The sequence below is a fragment of the Lynx canadensis genome, chromosome A2, assembly GCF_007474595.2.
Source record: "Lynx canadensis isolate LIC74 chromosome A2, mLynCan4.pri.v2, whole genome shotgun sequence".
Taxonomy (NCBI): domain Eukaryota; kingdom Metazoa; phylum Chordata; class Mammalia; order Carnivora; family Felidae; genus Lynx; species Lynx canadensis.
Window position 1 is genome coordinate 14,158,431 of NC_044304.2, and position 21,104 is coordinate 14,179,534.

The 21,104-nt window shown below is 55.0% G+C and overlaps 1 protein-coding gene across 2 annotated transcripts; it reads right to left on the reverse strand.

The window, feature by feature from the left end:
• Positions 1 to 2,123: 2,123 nt before the first annotated feature.
• On the reverse strand, positions 2,124 to 20,273 carry LOC115507051 (myocyte-specific enhancer factor 2B-like). Of its 2 annotated transcripts, XM_030305158.1 has the most exons (9): positions 19,647 to 20,273; positions 6,612 to 6,694; positions 5,623 to 5,826; positions 4,522 to 4,656; positions 3,665 to 3,812; positions 3,362 to 3,495; positions 3,174 to 3,267; positions 2,890 to 3,001; positions 2,124 to 2,580 (listed from the first exon to the last, which is right to left on the reverse strand). In XM_030305158.1, the coding sequence occupies exons 2-9, from the start codon at positions 6,663 to 6,665 to the stop codon at positions 2,355 to 2,357; spliced, it is 1,107 nt and encodes a 368-aa protein (XP_030161018.1). In that variant the 5' UTR covers positions 6,666 to 6,694; positions 19,647 to 20,273; the 3' UTR covers positions 2,124 to 2,354. The 2 variants fall into 2 exon arrangements, with proteins under 2 accessions (XP_030161018.1, XP_030161011.1); XM_030305151.1 differs by lacking the exon at positions 19,647 to 20,273 and having other exon boundaries at positions 6,612 to 6,979.
• Positions 20,274 to 21,104: the final 831 nt, after the last annotated feature.

A 21,104-nucleotide genomic window follows, 5' to 3' on the forward strand; every position in this document is an offset into this window, starting at 1 on the left:
CTGGAGCCTGCTTCAGATTCTGTGTCTCCCTCTCTCTCTGCCCCTCCCCCACTCACACTCTGTCTCTCTCAAAAATAAACAAAACGTTTAAAAATGAAAATGAAACACACTCCTCACTCTTTATTCTACGTTGGATGCACATGTGGTCTGTTCTCCATTGGATGTTCCTTGTTCTCTGTTCTCCATTTGGTGAATCCACATTCTCTAGGCCACAATTCCCATGATGCTTTCAACCAGTGACTGAGCTCCTGAGAGATTCAGTGACCCTCTGATGGTGACAGTGGCCCTGACTGACGTCACCATGGGGTGTCTTTACAAAGGCTGGCAGAAGACAGTTCCACACAACCCTCCCTGTATCCTCCTGCACAGAGCCAGCACATGCAGAGCTGGAGTCTGGATGCAAAGGTGTTTCCAGAAGCCAGTAGCCTGCTCACTGACCTCTCATGGCCCAGGTCACCCCAAGCTGTACATGTAAAACCACACATGTGCACACAACATGTGACACAGCCCTTCTGAGTCCCCAGGCTCAGAGCCTGAAAACATGGGGTGGAACCCCTGGAAGCCAAGAGGGGTTTTATTTATTTTTTAAAAGTTTATTTTATTTATTTTGAGAGAGAGAGAGAGAGACCATAGAAGAGGGGCAGAGAGACAGGGACAGAGAGAGAATCTCAAGCAGGCTCCACGCTGTCAGCACAGAGCCCAATGAGGGGCTCAAACTCACAAACCGTGAGATCGTGATCTGAGCCGAAGCCAAGAGTCAGAGGCTTAACCGACTGAGCCCCCTAGGTGTCCCGGAATTTTTTTTTTATTACTATTTCTATTTTATTTTTTATTTTTGAGTAGGGAGCACAGAATCGAAAGCATACTATTGGGTGCCACCTGATGGAAAATGAAGAAAGTGCAGCCTCCTGGGCTGGGCTCACCGGCCTCACCACTCAGTCTTTGAAAGCTGTCCACATTTTAATGAACCCCACACTGGGCACTTAACCTGTGGGCACTGACTTCAGGGACAGGTCTGACTTCTTGTCCACAGTGAGGGTGAGATCCAGAGGCTTAGAAGGGACCCTCTCCAGCCTTGCCTCCATTTCACCCAACCAAGTCTTGGGACTGGAGTATTACTAGGGGGGGGGGTCAGGGCAGGGGACACAGTGGGCGACAGGGGCAGACGGAGTAGAGTGGGTGGGGGCAGTCCGGGAACTCGGGAAGGTCAGGGATCAAATCTGCATGTTATAAACATCCCACTGAGACCACCTCGGGGTGCCTGGACTGGAGAAGCAAATGGAGCTCCCTCTGGTCCCTGGACACCCAAGTCTGCCCTCAGGAGACCGGCCAAAATGGGGGGAGATTGTGGGCCCCAAAAGTGGGTTGGTAAACGCCCGGCTCCCTCCTTCCTCTAGTGGGTCGAAATTGCTGGGTCAAGGGATCAAGGGACATTTTTTTTTTATTTTTTTAACGTTTTATTTATTTTTGAGACAGGGAGAGACAGAGCAGGAACAGGGGAGGGTCAGAGAGAGGGAGACACAGAATATGAAGCAGGCTCCAGGCTCTGGGCTGTCAGCACAGAGCCCGACGCGGGGCTCGAACTCACGGACCGCAACATCATGACTGAGTCGAAGTCGGCCGCTTAACCGACTGAGCCACCCAGGCGCCCAGGGATCAAGAGACATTTAAAAGATGAACAATGTATCGACCGCTGCCAGCCGGCAGGTAGCACATTCAGGATTCCCAAGTGCTTCTTGCGGTAACCCAGCCTAGGGGCTTCCCCTTGTGCACAAGGCCCGACATCCAAAGGAGGTGAGGGTAAATAGCCCAGTCTCTCGCCCCTGGAGTGGAACCACATTAGGTGCGCGCTCTGAGCGGTTCCCCGGGGTCCTCAGGGGGAGGGGGAGGTGGGCGGTGCTGCTCTCGAAATCACCTGCTCCCTGGCCCCCCTACGGGGCTCTTCCCCGCCACGCCCCTCCCCCTCAATGGCCTTCCTCCGGGATACCCATCCTCGAATCCTTGTCTCAGGGTAGGATTCTCATCTCCCAAACCGAGACAAGGCAAGGCTGAAGTCTCTTGGGAAAAGATGGGAGGACCCGGGAGTGGTGGTGGCTCTGAGCAGCGACAGACAGATAGTTTCGTCCACGGACACCAGAAGTGTTTTATTGGTGGATACACACACAGGAAAGGGAGAAAGGAGCCACCCACCCCCACCCCCCTCCGACCGTGGATCCGAACGCCAGGCCCTCACTTCGGAGGGTCGTAACTGCTGGGTCTTCTCTAAGGACGCGGCGAAGGATGCGGGGAAGGGACCCCACGTGCCCTAGCCCAGCCCCGCGTGGGAAGAAGGACCGGTGCCACCCCTGGGTCCACTACCGGGCCCAGCCGTCCGCAGTGGGCAGCCGGCGCAGGGGGGGGCCTGGCCGTAGGGGCTCTGCCAGGGGCCGGGACAGGAGCAAGGGGTAGGGGAAAGTCTTGGGAAAGTCGCCGGGGCCCCCGGGGGCTGGCGAGAGGCGCTCGGACTTGATGCTGACTGGGGGGGTCGGCGGGGAGGCGCCGCGGGTGGGGGGACCCTCTTCACCCAGGCTTCGACCCCCACTGCAGGGAGAGAGAGAGAGGAGAGCCATGAGCTCAGCGGGGAAGGGAGGAAAGCCAGGGAGGTGGCACGGCGTGGGCAAAGGCTCGGCAGGAGGACCTTGGGAAAGGAGTGGGTGGCGATCCCTCTTGGGACTTCCAAAATAGCCACCCATCCTGAGCAAGAACAGTCGGGAGGGGCTGAGTGTAGAACCAGAAGTGGCCACCAGGGGTCAGCTTTGGCCAGGGGCTTCAGAAGACGGAGGGACCCCCCCCCCCCCACAGCGACCCGAATTGGGGAGGGAAGCGAGGAGAGGCAGTTAGGGTACTTACCTGGGCTGGGGAGGAGCGGCTGGGGGCCCATCACCCCTCGAGTGCTGCCAGGGAGCCAGGGTGGGGGGCTGCAGCAGGCCAGGGGGCGGCGGGGGGTCTCCCAGGCTATATTCTAGGGGGTAGGAGGAATAAACTGAGGCCCTGACCTCAGGGAGCCCTGGCCCAGCCAAGTCTGACCTATCCCGCCCACCAGTTCAGAGTTCTGGCGGGTGGGGAAATGTTGACACCCACCCCCAGCGGGCGTAAGGATGTCTCCCACGGCAGGGCAAGTAGAGGGTGCATACCTGGGGGGCCTGCGGGGAGAAAGGGGAAACTCCCCAGTGGGGGTCCCGGAGCTGTGGCAGAGCATGGACTCTGTAGGCTACCATAGAGGCCTCTCTGTGGGGAGACAGGGAAAAGGGGAAACTGAGGCCCACACCCCAGGCCATCCTGTCTTCCCCCATCAGCCCTGCCATACCTTCCCCTCACTCACTGAGGTGCTCAGTCCCCCTCGGGCCCCCGCCAGGCCACCAGGCAGGTCCGGCCTCCGCCCATCTGCTGCCAGGTACAGGGGTGGTGGCGTCTTGTTGGCAAGGTGGCTTGGTGAGAAGAGAGGGTGTGCCAGGCCTGAAGAGCAGGAGACCCCAGAGAGAGGGCACGTGGCCTGTCATCTAATGAAGTCTGAGGTCCAGAGGTGATACACACAGACAAGCAGTGCCAGAGCCAAGATCCCCCCCTACAAGCCTCCCTGGGACTCCCACCTCCTTCTCCCCCAGGGCCTATGCCCCATGCTCACCTGGGGGCCCAGCTTTGGGGGCTGCTGGCCGGAAAGGGGATGGGCGGCTCTGGGCCGGCAGGGCCTCCCCAAGCCCACTGGGGTCACAGCCTGGTGGGGGCAGGGCCCCATATACCATGTCCGGGCTGGGCATAGTAGGGGCTGCTGGCTGAGGGCAGAGAGGATGGGATTGGTTGGAAGCACGTGGAGATGAGGGGATTAAGTCCAAGACAGAAAATCAGGGGCCAGCCTCCACCTCTGGAAGCCTTGCTCCTCCTCCCTCTGGCCTACCCCCGGAATGGCTGAAGGAGACTGTGTCTGGGGCCGTCACTTCTTGACAGGCCCAGAGCTGAAGCTTCTTTTTTTTTTTTTTAATTTTATTAATGTTTATTTATTTTTGAGAGAGACAGAGCATGAGCAGGGGAGGGGCAGAGAGAGACAGAGACACAGAACCCAAAGCGGGGTCCAGGCTCCGAGCTGTCAGCACAGAGCCCATTGTGGGGCTCGAACTCACGAACCGTGAGATCGTGACCTGAGCTGAAGTCAGCCACTTAACCGACTGAGCCACCCAGGCGCCCCTGGAGCTGAAGCTTCTTACTCAGCACAGACTTGGCACTGAGGAGGCTTCCCAGAGTGTTTGATGAATCAAATAAATACAGTAGGAAGGAAATGGTTGTCCATTGAACTCTTATTCATCCTTCAAAGCTGCAGCTATAATGCCTACTCCTCCAGGAAGCCTTCCCTTTCCACCTAGGCAGAGATCTGCTTCCAGACTCTAGGCTTCTTGGCCTTAGGTCCCTGTCTTAGTCTCAGCCCTAACCACTTGGGCCTAGGAGGTGAGGGAGGGCCCCTTCATAGCGGCACAGGGAGTCACTTACATAGAGCCGGGGCCGGGGCAAGGCGGGGTCACCCCCATCACCTGCCAACCTCCGCACCTTCTCTCCTGGCCCCTCAGGCCCCTCATCTGGCTCCAGCTCTGGTCCATCGAGGCCCACACCTCTCCGCTTCAGTGTCTGTGGAAAGAGGAGACAATAGGGTGACTCTCCCTCCAGCCTAGCCAGGGAACCTGGTTCTAGAGGAGAGGGGAGAGCCCTACCCATCCAGCTCTGTGGGTGGACAGGAGTGCAGGCACAGCCTGTTCCAGCCAGATCCCATTGGCCAAAACCCGAGTGCCTGATCACCCAGTCAACTCCAGAGAGGCCCAGGTTACACGGTGGGGGCTGAGATCCACCAGGACCTGCTGGCACTGTCCTAACACTCCTCCTGAATATGACCCTGGTGCTTCTGTTCTGCACTCACGTGCAGCGTCGGGGCCTGGAGTGCAGTAGGTGTTTAATAAATGCTGGCAGACTGAGCACCTGAGGACAACTTGATAGGCCTTCCTGAGCTGCTTCCTCCTGGACCTGCCCATTCCTGGACCCCTGCCTCTCCTTTGACAGCTTCTCCTCACCCTCCTGAAACATTAGGGGTCCCCAGGCGCCATCCTAGGCCTGCTGGTCTCTCCAGCTCTGTGGCTTTAGCTTCCCAACTTGCATACAAACTCCCATATCCAAAGGGACAGTGATCTTGACCATCCGCTAGTGCGCAGGCTGCTTCTGCCTCGTTCTCCTGAGGACCCAGCAGCTCAGACAAAAACACTCCTGGACTTCAGTGAGGTGGGCTTGCTCACTGGGACACTGGGGCACTCGATGTGTCCTTTCGGTTCTGTTTCTGGACACCCCAAACAGGTGACAGGATTAAATGAGATGATGGGCGAAAGAGACACAGCGCAGCCCTCGGTGCACAGTGACTGATGTTTTTATTTCTACTCTTCAGGCAGCTGACCCTGGGAGGGACCCTACATGACCTTGCGCCTGCTTTTACCAGCAGTAAAGCCAATTTGCAACACTCATCTATCGTGCAAACCAAGAGTCCCCAGGCTCCAAGCGAGCACAGTGAGCTGGACCTCAGGGCGCTGGGGAGGAGGGCCCCAAGGGTACCTCGAGGATATCGGTGTTGGTGCGGCTCTCGTGGGGCTCACTGTACTCCGTGTACTTCAGGAGCACGCGGTCCATGTCTGTGCTGGCATACTGGAAGAGGCGATTGGCGCTGTTGAAGATGATGAGGGCGATTTCACAGTCGCAGAGCACGCTCAGCTCATAGGCCTTCTTCATCAGCCCAAACTTCCGCTTGGTAAATGTCACCTGGACCCAGGACCCACAGGCAGAGTGGGAGAAGACATGGGTTTGGGGGGGCACGGGGGAGACAGAGGGGCCTCACTACTCCCTGAGCAGGCCTTACGATCCCGTGCCTGGCACCTGCTCCCTCTTTCACACTTCTCAACCTGACAAACTCCTAGTTTTTAAAATTTGTATTTACTTATTTATTTATTCATAGAGAGAGCACATGAGTTGGGGACAGGGGCAGTGGGAGAGAGAGAGAACTTAATAAGCAGTCTCCAGGCTCAGTGCAGAGCTCGATCGATGCAGGGCTCGATCCCATGACCCTGGGATCATGACCTGAGCTGAAATCAAGAGTCAGGAGCTCACCCGCCTGCGCCACCCAGGCGCCCCTCAACCTGGCAAACTCCTACTGGTGCTTCAAAGACCCAGCCCAAACGTCCTCTCCTTTTGGGAAGTTTTCCTTGGTCTCCAGGACAGAGCCTACATTCTCTCTCTGAGCTTCCTCAGGTCTGTGCCTCCCTCTGGACCAGCCCTGTGAGTTGGTGTTTGTGTCCAGCTCCATCTCTCCTATGACTGGGGCTTCAGTCATCAGGGAGAATAAATGAATAAACCATCATGAAAATGAGCAAATGCTACATTTCAAACTGCGGACACCACATCAAGTTTCCCCAATCCCCTGTAGCTCCCCCTTGCCAAGGGGGATTGGGGATTGTTTCCCCAATCCCCTGTAGCTCCCCCTTTGCCCAGGCTGTATCCACTGCCAAGAATGCCTTTCCCCTGACCACTGTTGTACCCACTGAACTCACCTGCCGATTCCTTTGGTCCAGAATGCGTGAGATCTGGATTTTTTTCCTCCCCATTGTCCCAGGCTTGGTGGAGAGAACTTGGCCTTGGGGGGAAGGAAAAGAGGACAGAGTGGGTACAGGAGAGAGTGAGACCAGGCATCCAGCCTCCCCTCTGTCTTCCACCTGCATCCGCCAAGCACTGAGGGGAAGACGTTGGGGGAAATCAAAGCAGGCTGGGTCGCCTCCACAGCCCCCACCCTCAACCAGCCCAGGATAGAGTACATGCTCAGTGAACACCTTTGGACCAACTCCACACGAAGAGAAGGCTGACGAAGGGCAAAAGATAGAGGCACAGGGGCGCCCGGGTGGCTCAGTTGGTTGAGCGTCTGACTTTGGCTCAGGTCATGATCTCATAATTCATGAGTTCGAGCCCCACATCGGGCTCTCTGCTGTCAGCAAGGAGCCCGCTTTGGATCCTCTGTCCCCCTGTCTCTCTCTGCCTCTCCCCCACCTGCGCACATGCTCTCTCTCTCTGTCAAAAAAGAATAAATATTTTAAAAATTAAAAAAGAGAAAGTTATCCCTCTTTAAAAAAAAACAACTTTGAAGTTTATTTATTTAGAGAGAGACAGAGTCAGCACAAATAGGGGAGGGACAGAGAGAGAGGGAGACAGAGAATCCCAAGCAGGCTCCACACCATCAGCACGGATCCTGACACGGGGCTCAAACTCACGAAATTGTGAGATCCTACCCGAGCCGAAATCAAGAGTTGGACACTTAACCAACTGAGACACCCAGGCGCCCTGAAAGTTATCCCTCTTAAAAAAAAAAAAAAAAAGAGAGAGAGAGAGAGAGAGAAGAGTTACAGATGCCCTGCCCCTACCTCTAAAACACAACAAGCTGGTAATTGTAGGACCTCCAGGGAGCCTGACCTCCCTACGCCCCCCTGTGTGTGCAGTGGGGATAACAGTGTCATGATCAGCCCAGTGTTGTCAGATAAAATAAAGTAGCCCATGTGAGGCATTCAGATCTGCCCGACACACAGGTGCCACATATGCACCGCTATTACGAATACTGGCAACAGCCTAAAAGTCCTTGACAGGCCAGGTTGGAGGGACCTCCGATACTGATATCTGGCGGCTCTAAGGATACATTGTTCACTGAATCACTAACCCTGAGCCACTGGAAGAAAGCCTGGTCCCCACGTTGGACACCTTTAACTCATTCAATCCTATAACAGCTCCCCAACAAGCAAGACTGAGGGCTGTGGTTACAAGTAAACACATATTTAAACATTGCATTGAGAGGAGAAAAAAGACTAGAAGGAAATACACAAGATAGGAGTCACTGCTGGGTGGAAATTTATGGGTGAATTTTCCCTCCTTTTTTAAAAAGTTGACATGCGATCACACAACCTAAAATTAACCATTTTAAAGTGTGCAGTTCAGGGGCACCTGGGTGGCTTGGTTAAGCATCTGACTCTTGATCTCGGCTCAGGTCATGATGTCACCATTCGTGAGTTCAAGGCCCCCTTTGGACTCTGCACTGAGCATGGAGCCTTCTTGGGATTCATTCTCTCTCTCTCTCTCTCTCTCTCTCTCTCTCTCTCTCTTTCCCTCTTTCTCTGCCCCTCCCACACTTGTGCGTGCTCTCTCTCTCTCGCTCGCTCTCAAAATAAATAAATAAACTTAAAAAAAAGTTCCTTCTAGGGGCACCTGGGTGGCTCACTCGGTTGAGCATCCAACTTCAGCTCAGGTCATGATCTCATGGTTTGTGAGTTTGAACCCTGCATCAGGCTCGCTGCTGTCAGAGAAGAGCCTGCTTCGGATCCTCTGTCCCCCTCTCTCTGCCCCTCCCTTGCTCATGCTCTCTCTCTCTCTCAAAAATAAACATTGAAAGAAAAATACCTTCTAAAGTGTGCGATTCAGTGGCATTTAGTGCATTCACAGTGTTGCACAACCACCACCTCCAGGTGGTTCCAGAAATTTTTGATCCCCCAAAAGGAGACCCCATGCCTATTAGCACTCACTACCCATGTCCCTCCCCCAGCCCCTGTCAAGCACTAATCTACTTTCTGTCTGTATGGATTTGCCTGTTCTGGACATTTCATGTAAATGGAATCATGCAATGTGTGGCCTTTGGTGTCTTTTTTCTTCCCTTTTTGATTTTCTGAATTTTCTAACTTTCCCCTCTCTTATTCTTAAAAGAATAACAGGTTGGGGTGCCTGGGTGACTTAGTCGGTTAAGTGCCCAATTTTTTATTTCAGCCCACGTCATGATCTCATGGTTGTGAAACTGAGCCCTACGTCCTGGGCATAGAATCTGCTTAAGATTCTCTCTTTCTCCTTCTCCCTCTGCCCCTCTGCTGCTGTCTCTCTCACTCTCTCTCTTTCTTAAAAAAAAAAAATTATTTATTTATTCATTGATTTATATGTAACGGGTGGGAGGAAGTCTGGACAACCAGAAAAGACCTCAAGTTTGGAGCCCAGACAAGGGTTTGGGCCCGAGTTCTGCTTGAGGGAAACCTTGGAACGTTCTCATGAGGACCTTGGATCTCCCTGGAGGGGTGCTCAAGGGTGAGAATGGGTAGGCCTTCCCCAGTGCTCCCCATTCAGCAGGGGTGCTGGGAACAAAGGAGTCACATTGCCCATAGTGGGGCACTCACCCCACTCTACAGCCACCCCACGGCATCCAAGACCCCCTCCACCAACTCTATGACCACATGACCTCCCAGTCCCTCTCATGTCACGGGTGACTGAGGCTTCAGGTGAGTGGCGTGGCCAGGGTCAGGTAGGTGGGCCTGTGCTCAGGTCCCAGACGGCCTCTGACCCACTTGGCAGTCCTCAGCAAGGGAAGCCTCTCCTTAGGCCTCAGTTTGCTGTTCTGTGGTTGGGCTGGGTATAAAATGCAGAGCACCTGATACAAGGCCTGGGAATGAGCTCTTGGGAAGTGGAGGAAAATGTGGGTCCATCTCCAGGAGCAGCCATACCTGCTTCCCAGATTCCAGTCTCAGGAGTTTGGGCAGGACCCTCAGAGTCCCAGGGCCCAGGAGTGTTAGACACTGTCATATGCGGCCTGCTGTGTGACCCTAGGTGTGCCCTCCACTCTCTCTGGTCTGTGTCTCTGAGTAGTCACAACTATGCAGAGCCAGGACCCATGGGAGCCCCAGCCCCGGCCCCCTAGCTCCAACTTGACTTGCTAAATTTAACTTCCCAGGCTAATTTTAATCCCCGGCCGGAATCGGGTGCGTTCCCACGACTGGGACATGTTGCCCCCGCCCTGACAGGTCCCTGGGGACCGGAGGGGGGGCACTGGTCCGGAGGTCCTGGTGCCAAGGTGGCTCCGGAAATGCCCCCGTGCCTGGGGTCCCATGGGAACAAGGGACTTAGACGTGAGTCTCCGGGCCTGGAAGATTCGAATCTTGACCCTTTTCAAACTGGACCCTTTCCTCTCCGTCCCCAGTTTAGACAAGGACGTCCTGGCCAGGGCAGAGTTCACATGACGAGGGAGCCCCAAGAGCCAGAAGGCCGGGGTTGGTGGGGGGGTGGGGGTCTCTTTGCACTGAGACTCAAAAGCGGAGACAGGAAGTGAGTTCCATTTAGAAGCAAGGGCAGGTACAAAGGCCCTGAAGGACACACTAACAAGGAGGCCAGGAGGAGAGGCCACAGACGCAGGACCTCTCTGGGTCCTCTGAGCTGTGAGGAGGACTGTGGGTTTTGGTCTAAGAGGGACAGAGGGCCCTGAGAGGGTTCTGAGCAAAAAGGGATGGAGGTTTGATTTATCATTTAAAAACTTTAGCCACAGCTGCCATGGAGAGCAGCAGGACTGTTGGAAGCCGGGCTAGAGAAGGCAGGAGACTTGAGGAGTAGACCAGGGCTGTGTCCATCTGGGCAGAGGCAGGAGGTGAGGCCCCCTCTGTCCTAGGTTGGCATCATACGCTTTAAGTCACTGTGCTCCAGGGGTCTTTGGTTCCTTCGGATGCCACCAGACCCTATGGCATCTCTGGGGCCAGGCCTGACAGATGCCGGTGGGCTTATGCAGGGCTTTGACTCTTCTGAGTCTTGTGATCCTGAAACCCCCAATCCTCACCCAAGAACCAAAGTCATCTCCATTCTGGCCCTTGAGGGATCTACCCAACACACAGCTCTGATCATACCCCTTCCTGCTCACACACTCTCCGTGGCTCCCCTCTGCCCTCAGGGGAAAGTTCTAGTCCCCAGCCTGGCATTTGAGGCCCTGCCCCAATCAACCCCTGCCCATCTTAATCTACCTTCAATGAAATGACTCTGCTTGGAAAGCCCTTTTTTCACTTGGCCAACTCCTATTCACACTTCAAAACCCAGCTCAAAACATTTATTCCTCCACAAAGCCCTCCCTGCCCTCACTCTGGATTCCTACAGCTCCCGAAGTTTCCTTCCAGTTTTGACCCCATGGAGCTAGGGGTACGTATATCCGGCTCTGTCTCCCTCAGACTGGAAGCCCCTCATAACCAGATTTAGTGAATGGAGCAGGTCAAGAGAGACTCTGAACTCCCCCCAGCTTCCCTCAACAACTTCCTCTCAGACTCCCCCAGCTGACTCCCTACCCAGAAATACATGGGCATGCAAATCCAGTCACTCAGCGTTGACCTGTCTCAAGCCCAGGTGTGAAGGGCCAGCCAAGGAATGCGGAGGCGGAAGGCCCAGGGTGTGCATATATATTTGTACTCACATGCAAATCCCCACTGAGCCGCAGACAGACCCGGTGGCCTGGTCTCCAGATGTTGGCGTGATCGGAACTGCTGGGGGGAGGTGGCAGCACATGCTGAATGTGCCAGGCACGAGGGGGGAGGCCTCTTCTGTGCACACATTCCCCACCCCCACCCCCCAAAAGATATCCCGCCAGAAAGCAGAGAGCTTGTAGCATCTGCCCAGCAGAGAAGCAGAGAAATGGACCCATTGACCTGGGAATGGAGCAGCGAAGGAGGGTCAGGAGAAACCCAAGAAGGCATCTCAGAGGAGGAAGCATGTAGTTGGGCCTTGGTGGACAGGCTGGATGGGGGCCTGAGCAGATGGGCAGGGGGTGGGCATTTGAAGCCGAGGGTCCAGCACCTCCCTCCCTTTTTCTTCACATCCGCATACTTAGCCGGTATGAAGTATCAACCATGTGCCAACCACCGTAATAAGCTGACCACAAAGGAAGTAGAAAGTTTAAGTAGACCAATGACCATAGAAGATTAGAAAAGTGACACGAGACCTACCATTAAAAGGACAACAGGAAAAAAAAAAAAAAAAAAAAAAGGACAACAGGACCAGATGGTCTTAAAGGTTCTTTTATCAAACCTCAAGGAAGAGGCAAGTGCAATGTTATTGAAACTAACTCAGACCTTCGCAAACAATGGGAATCGCCCCAGTCATGTTTATGAAACTATCGCATGTCAGAACCCGACTAAGTCCAAATCAAGAGAAGTATTGACCCTGAGAGGGGTGAGCCAGGGATTTCAGAAAAGACCTCTCCGAAGAGGTGCGATTGGAGCCGAGACCTGAAGCACGAGAAAGAGACAGCCAAGCAAGGGAAGAGCCCGTAGCGGGAAGATCGAGGGGGAAGGGTGTTCCTGGCAGGGGGAACTCCAAGGGCAAAAGTCTGCAGCGATCATGAGTTTGGCATTTTAAAGAAATCGTAGAAGACTGTGTGGCTGGACAGCATGGCAGTGGGGAGAGGGAGAGAGGTGGTGGTGGGGAAGACTGCAGGGGTGAAGACTGCAGGCTTTACTCCGAGGTCAACAAAGAGCCATGGAGAGTTTGGGGGCACAGGATACAATTTTACAGTTTTAAAAATCCCCGTGCATTCTCTTACATTGCTGGTGGGAAGGGAAAGAGGTAGAGCCACTCTGGAAAGCTATCTGGCATCTGCTAAAGCTGAATATACATCTTCCCTATGACCCAGCGATCTCTCTCCTCAGTATTCACCCAAGAGAAATGGATCCATATTTTACCAAAGGACAACACCGACAAGAGTGTTTTCAGTAGCTTCGTTCACCATGGCCCCAAGCTGGAACCCACCAAATGCCCTCAATGGGAGAATCAGTTAGTACTTTCTGGTAGATTCTATGATGGACTACTACACAGCACGGTAAAAGGATGCACTCCAGATCCACGCAACCACACAGGTGAATCTCTCAGACCACACGCTGATTCAACAATGCTGGACTGGACAGAGGGGACACGCTGTATAATTCCACTTACGTGCAGTTCTAGAGTAGGCAAAGCTCACAGTGATGAACGTCACACGGTGGCCATCCCAGGCAGGGTGCCATGACAGAACAGTGGGAGTTTCAGGGGTTCCTCCCTGGTCCAGAGTCCGGGTACACAGACGTGTTTAGTTTGTGCCAATGTATTAACCCTACTCCAATGATTGGTGCATCTTTCTCTCTATGATTTATCTCAACCAAAAGATTTTTTTTTTCTAAAGCTTCTCCTGCTCATGACTGCTGTGGGGAGTAGCGTCTAATAAGGAGGACAAGGAAAGGCCCGGACAGGTGTCCAGTGGGAGACATGAGGCCTGAACTAGGACGGGGGCAGAAGTGGAAGGATTGCTTGGCAATCAAAGGGCCAGGATGCACTGGTGGCACGCTTGTGGGGGGAGGGGGAGGAGCCCAGGGTCCCAGGCCTGAGCACTGTGCAGGGGAGGAATGGAGAGGACAAAGGAAGATTTCATGAGTGCCTGATGGTCACTAAGTCAATCAACAAACACCTCTGGGGTCCTTTGGGCCATAGACTGTCACCTCCCAGGCCTGGCAAGATTATTTAGCACTTTGGTGATAGAGATATGGGGCTGAGGAAGAATGCCACCCTCACGGATGGTTCACCCGTGGCAATCTCCCCAGCGGGGGCTCAGTTTTCTCACCTGTAAATGGGGGTGAGAATCCTTCTGCCACCAGTTGGGGAGAAGCGGGTGGTGGATGGCTCTGCTGACCTTATCTTCTGGCCTTCCAGAAGCCAGAAGGAAAAACGGCCGGGCCTTGGAACGGGGGGCGCTGAGTCAGCATGCCATCTTGCAAGACCACAGCAACACTCACACGGTGACACGCTGGGTGACATCGAGCCCCCATTTCCTCCCCCCATAAAATGGGTCACAGAATTCTGACCTCAAAGGCCTTGAAGCAAGGGTTTGAGAGAACAGATCAGGGGTCCATCAAGTTTCCCTTCTTGGTTCCCAGTGGGGCTTTAACGAGGGGACGAGTGGCGAGTCACACTGCCAGACCCCTGAGCCCAGAGGCCACAGCTTGTTGGGGCACCCGCACCGGGAAAGGAGGGGAGGAAAGGAGAAGTGAGAGGCAGGTGGGTGGCGGGGGGGGGGAGGTGAGGGCCCGCGGGGACGCGGCGAAGCGGGGAGGGGGCGCTGCTCCTGGGTGGCTGCAGCGAATCAGGCCTGCGGCCCCGCCTCACGCAACCCAGGCGGTGGTTTCATCACCTGCTCCCCAAGTACCTCATTACAGGCAACAGGAAGAGCCCCTTGGAAATCCGGGACACCCCCCCCCCATCTCTTGAGGGCTCAAGCAGTTCTGACCCCAGCTGCCAGCGACCCTCCCCTCCCCAGCAGGGGCCCTGGGTCCGCCTCCTACCCTGGGGGCCTAGGGAGATGGTGCCCCAAGTGGGGGGGCCTCTGTGGGTGACCTAGAGGCTGGCTCAGCCCACAGTGGTCCCTGAGGGTAGGTGGGTTCTGGCAGTGACTCTGGTGTGGCCAAACTTCTGTGGGCCTCAGTTTCCTCCACCAGAAAATGGGGAGAGTCAGAGCCAGTGAGCTCGGGGACAAGGCTTCACAGTAGGGGGTCTATACATGCCCTTCCCTCCTACCCTGCCCGGGGAGCTTTTCTGGTCACTGGGCCCTGACCTTCGGTCATCTCTACTCAGCCCTGGGAGGTGCCCAGATCAGAGCAAGGGTCCTAGGCAGATCCAGGCAGGAGGACTGAGGAACAGATGAGCGTAGGGAGATTCCATACATAAGGAGACCCCCAAACACATGCAGAGCCCCTCAAAATCCACAGATGCTTAAAACATATACAGATCTGGGGGCGCCTGGGTGGCTCAGTCGGTTGAGTGCCCAACCAGCTCAGGTCATGATCTCACCATTCGTGAATTCGGACCAGGCATTGGGCTCACGGCCGTCAGCGCAGAGCCCGCTTTGGATCCTCTGTCCCCCTCTCTCTCTGCTCCTGCCCCGCTCACACTCTCTCAAAAAATAAACATTAAAAATAAAACATATACACATCTCCTGGACACACATATCACCTTCAAACACATGTGGATCACTCCATGCAAAAGTCCCCCAAAACGCACGCAGTCCATAATAAATGCAGACCCCCCCAAACCCATACAGCTATCCAAACACACATATTCCCAAAAGACACCCAGATCACCGTGTATATGCAGACCCCCAAATACACACAGACCTCTCCAGTCACACACACTGAGACCACAACACATTCCAGTTCTCCAAGTGCACACAGACTCCCAAATATACACAGACACCCCCCAAAATACCATGCCCCCCCCAGTACGGGCATGCTTGTCGTCCATTTCCCATAGATGCCAGACACACGTAGGGCCCCCATACCTGCGGTGGTATTGCCCAACCTTCTAGCTTCTTGAGGAAGAGTGGTCAGCAGCTCCAGGGGAGAGATGGGGGTTGGGGAGTCTGTGGGAAGTGAGCGTCTGTGGGGGGCATGTATATGGACGCTTCATGGGACTCACAAGCTATATTGGTGCACGAGGCAGGTGACTGTATGGATCTTCGTGGTGTTCCTGGGAACTGTGGGGGGTCTAGGGGTGTGGTATGTCACATACAGGTGGCTCTGAATCCCAGACACTGAGAATGTTCCAGTTGGAGAAGGCCCCTTATGGTCCTTTGTCCATAGGTCCCTTTGGCACCCATAGGGGAACTGAGGCCCTCAGACCTCGCCTCCCCCAGTCTTCTCCTTAAGGGGCCCACTGTGGCCATGTGCTGGGAGGGTTGTGGCTGTAGGCCTGGCCAGATGAGGGTTCAATTCCTGGCTCCACGCATACTCGTTGCCTGACATGTTCTGAGCCTTAGTTTCCCCATTTGTACTACGAGTCCCTGGGAGCTCCCCAGGTGCCCACTACCTGTCCTTACTCTTTAGAAAGGCCTCATCTACCAGCAAATACCCAGCACACCTTCTGTCCCTTTTCGGGCACCTGACACACCAGCCCCAAACAGACCTGCTACATTCCCATCACTAGGCCTTTGCCCAGGCTGGGCCTTCCCCCCGCCCCCCACCGGGAAAGCCCTTGTCAGGTTTGAGGAGATACCTCATATCCTTTGAAACCAGGCAAAAATCCTTTTTTCTGGAGGAGCCAATTTTCCCAGGAGAGATTCATCTCTCCCTGAGGCACTTAGCCCCGCCAGATACTTTTTGTGCTTCGTTGTTACTTTCTGTGATGATCATGTTACCCTAGCATGTTCACTCAGCGAGGGCAGGGTGGAGCCTTCCCAGGGCCCTGCACACAGTAGGCCCCCAGTCACCCTTCCTTGAATGAACGAGCCAACTGCTTAACAAATGGAAGAAACCCGTTCAGTTTCTTTTCAAACACCTTGTGGCCCACAAGACAAATTTGAGCCCCACCCCCTACCAGTTTGAGACCCTTGCTCTAACGGCCAACAGCACAACCCCCCACTGGAGGTGCTCAAGTGCCTCTCAGGCCAAGGTACGACTGTCCATTTGGGAAGGAAATCATGTCCTTCATCTGCCAAGAAGGCCAGTTTCTCTGTCACCGTCACTGCAAATGGAAGCCCACCACTCCCTCTTACCTCCCCGAGGGGGTTGGGTCCCTAAACCCCTGGAGCCGAGAGAGACTCTACATTCAGAACCCAACTTCCTGTCCCAGATTGGAGTCCAGGGTCACCCAAAGCACCCAGTGATGTCCCCGAGCCATAGGAGCAACTGCAGGGAGAGCCCAAGATTTCTCTCTTTGTTCCAGAGAAAGAGCTCCCCATGGGAACCCCAGAAATTCATCCCCTGAGGCCAAGGCCTCCCTGCTTGGGAAATTAACACATCTGTCAGCTCTGAGCGGAAGGGACTCAGCCTACAGACTGACAGACCTGAGATGTAGTCATCAAGGACCCAAAGATGGGGTCTTGGGGCATCCCTGGTCTCCACTCTCTTCCCCCAGAAATGTCTGAGAGCCCACCAGGTGCACGGGACACAGGGGTAGGGAGTGAACAGACCCAGCCTGACTTCCTCCATTGCCCAGTCCTGTGGGAGAGGTGACAACAGACGCATAATCCTTTCAGAGACAGAGGCCTTCAAGGAAGAAATTCAACAGGGGGAAGGAGTAGGGGTAGGTGGCAGGGGAGGGAACTACTTTGGGCCTTTCTGAAATGGGGGTCCTCAAGGACGAGAGGACATCAGCCATGTCAGGATGTGGGGGAGGGACTGCCTGGTGGGAGAAATGGCAGGTGCAAAGGACCTGAGGTGGGAGCGTGCTGGTCAGGTTCCAGGTGCAGGGGAAGTCAGTGTGACTAAAGCACAGTGAATGAGGGGCACTACATGGGGCCTCAAGGGTGGGGATGAGAGGGTGGACTGCAGAGCAATGGGGAGTCATGGAGGATGCATGAGCAGGCGAGGGCTGTGGTCTGATTCAGGATTTTCAGAAGACCCCATGGCTGCTGTGGGGAGAAGTCCTGTCAGGGCAGGAGGCCAGGACAGCAATTGGTTGGAGACAGTGGGTGCTGTGGGTGTGGAAAGTGGACAGAAGCAGGCCTGTGCCCATGGCAGTGACTCCTTGTGCCAACCCTCCTCAGTTGCTCCCTTCTGAGGGCCCTGCCTTGACCCCAGGCAAACCTGGACCTGGAGGAGATCAGGCCAGGAAAGCTGACAGGCCTGAGGCCTCCTTGGCCCTGGTAGAGGGTGGGGTGATGGGGGGGGGGCCTAGATGGGGCTCACAGGTACCTCCACTTGTCACAGTTCAGATGTCACCTCTTATTACTGAGCACCTACTGTCTGCCCAGGCCCACATGCCACCTCATTTACACACAGGACCTGCCTGACCCACAGACAGCCCAGTGAAGCGGAGATTGCTATCCCCGTTTTACAGAGGAGGAGCCCGTCTTTCCCGGGCCACACAGAGAGACCCCCAGATTCTCACTCCAGCCTGGGCTTGAGCCCTGGGGCTATCTGGCTGTAGCCCAAACTCGCCACCCCTGCACGGTCTGGGAAGTGAGCCTGGAGCACTGTTGGGATCCTAGACACTCATTCCTCGGCCTGAAGATGACCGGGAATCCTCACAAGCTCCCGGGGCACGGGCCCAGGAAGACCCTTTTGGGGGTTGAGAAATGGGACCCAACCTCTGTGTGTACCTCACAGGGATTCAAGGGCCAGGGTTGGGGTGAGCTCTCTGACCCCAAATGGGATCTCAGTGTATGATAAATCCTGTCTGAAAAATGACATCTGTGCATATGTGCCCCCAATCTTCTGGAAGGCCAGACCCCTAACATTTCTACACTCCTTGCATCTGAGTTGGGGGTCCCTTTCCCCTCTTAGTTTGCATCTTCCATACATCTGCCCGGTTGGGTAATGATTTAATGAAATAAATCATTAGTTGGAGATAGGATGTAAAACTGAGCTCAACTGGCTCAGGTCACAGGGGCAGCCACAGAGCTCAGAGAGGGGCAGTGATCTGTCTGAAGTCACAAAGAGAGGAGTGAGAGAAGGCTGGGCCCCTCGCTCCTGGATTTTATTCTTTTGCAGTGGCCCAGGAATAGCATTGAGCCTATCTTTTTTCTGAGGGGCCTGAATGTCTCCATCTGGCCTCAGTCTTCCCTCCCTGCAAAGTGGGGGCTTCAGACCAAATAAGCAGCTTCCGACTCCTGAAGGTGAGGCCCTGTGCCCTAAATGTTCTGAAATTCCATTCCCTGGAATCCAAGATTCACTCCTTGACTCAGACAGGCAGTGGTAGGCAGACAGGGGGACAGGATGGAGCAAGGCTGACTTCTCCCAAAGTCCCTTTGACCTTTGTAATCAAACTCCACACACTTGTCTTTCCAACTCTAAATACTGTTTTGAACCCACTTTCTTTTACCCCAATAGTCTGAAAATTCTTATCACTGGATGCCAAATGTCCAGAGGTCCTGACCTTCCCGAGTGGGGATTCTAGGCCAGGACAAGCATGAGGCCTCAGCTATTTCTGACTTCTCAAGTCAGCAACAAAGGGACTGGAGATAGCCAGGTGGATCGGTCGGCCTTGTCTGCAGCCCTGGACCCTGAGAGAGGTGGAGGGGGGTGGGAGGAGCGTAACTGCAAAAGTAACACTTTCATGTCAGCTTGTCATGTGCTGACAGTCTCGCAGGGCTGTGACTATCGTTCCTGTACCCATTTCCCAGGTGGGAGAACTGAGGCACAGGAGAGGGGGTGGCCCAGGCAGCTGTGATCCCCCACCCAGGGCTCCACACCCCCTATCCTGCCCCCAGCCATACAGGCACCCCATGGGCTGTAGGCCCTGCATTCTCCTCGTGAAGCTCAAATCCCACGGGCAGGCGAGGGTCATGGCAGTCACAGGCACACATGCATGGTTATGCCACACGCAGGTCTGGGGCAGTGACACAAAAGGGCACAGCCATAGCAGGAAGGCACCGGGCTGTGTACAGGGGCTTGGAGGGCATGCAAAGGAGTGCATCCCAGGACAGGAGGACACTCCAGCTCACAGACCAGACATACAGCTCACAGACACATACAGGGGCTCATGGCCCCCCAGCTCCCCAAATGACATCAAAACCCTCAGACACAGGCCCCTTGGGCATACAACCTCTCAGAAACATAGCCCTTGGACTCACAATCCTTTGGACACACCCTCCCCCTCGAACACACCCCTCCGACTCACACCCTTTGGACACATAGCCTCTCAGGACACACAACCTCTCAGACCCACATCCTAGGACGCACATCTCTTAGACACACAACTCTCCAGCACACAGCAGCACACTTGGACCTCCAAACCCAACCCAAACCACAGATGCCGTTCTAAAGACACCACACAAAACCTTGGCCCGACGCGACACGCACCTGCTGGGCCTGGGCCCTCTGGACGCTCAAGTACCAGCCAGGCAGCAGCAGCACAGAGCTCGGAGCGCAGGGCGGCCACAGGTGCCTTCGGGACGGGCGGCCCCGCCCCCTCGGGAGCTGATTGGGTGGGGTGGGGTCATTTGTATATAGGGCGCGTTCATGAGCCGTGATGGGCGGGCACTTGGGCGCGTCCCCGCCCCGGGAGTTCTAGGCACTCAGATTCAGACCCCGGAAGACGCGGAAATGGGGAGAGAGTGTAATGAAGAAAGGAGACCGGAGAGGGGGCTGGATCAGACCCACCAGACTTCCCCCACCCTCACTAGGCGCCTGTGACCTTACTACTGTGACCCTGGCGCTAATTCGGACCTTGTCTCTAATTTGGACCACGGCTAGCCCCAACTCTAGACTTATTCTAAACTGAGTGAAATACAACTCTGACCCAAGACCCTGAAGGCCCCAGAGACGGAGCCCTTCTCGAAGCTAACATTGATCCTTGCTCTCACCCAAATGGAGGGATTGCAGAAAGCTGGCTCTGGGATCGCCTGTGCGGGCTCGCTCATCTGTGCCTCCTGTAGCTAGATGTTTGCCTCACGTGTCTTGACAGGAAGGCAACAGACCCCTCGGCTTCTAGGCGCCCTCCTCCAGTTTTTTTTTTTTTTTTTTTTTTTTTAAATTTTTTTAACGTTTATTTATTTTTGAGACAGAGAGAGACAGAGCATGAACGGGGGAGGGGCAGAGAGAGAGGGAGACACAGAATCGGAAACAGGCTCCAGGCTCTGAGCCATCAGCCCAGAGCCTGACGCGGGGCTCGAACCCACGGACCGCGAGATCGTGACCTGAGCCGAAGTCGGACGCTTAACCGACTGAGCCACCCAGGCGCCCCCCTCCTCCAGTTTAAAGGTCAGCTGTGTGTAGGGGGACTGGCTTCCCGAACTAGACTCCAGCCGAGACCTCTGCATCCTCTCCCTCCATGGGATCCCAGCACCACCCAGCACACGTCTAGGCCCAGAGGGGAAATCAGAGCAGAATTAGTGAGTGAATCAATGTGAAAAGAATTACAGAATGAAGATGATTTTTGGATTGTGTAATCCAGGAGAAACTCCGAGCCTGGCGAAGGCAGAGCTGCCACACACTGCCCTGGCTCCGGGGAGTCAGGACTGGGCTAGAAGGGTTGGGGAGGGCTTCCCAGAAGAGGGGGCATTTTACTGGGCTTTGAGGCATGAACAGGAGTTGCCACTGGGAGAAGGGTTTTCCAAGAGGCAACAGCACTCGCAAAGGTGCAGAGGCAGAGTGCAGAGCATTTTTTGGTGGAGGAGACGAGGCAGATGAAGCCAGAGAAGTGGGCAGAAGTAGGTTGGGCTGGGCACTTGAAGGGAGGCTCGGAGAAAGAGAGGAGGGGGTCAGTTTGGGGCAGATAAAATGGGAGATCAAGTGGGTTGCAGTGGCTGTCTGTTTTCC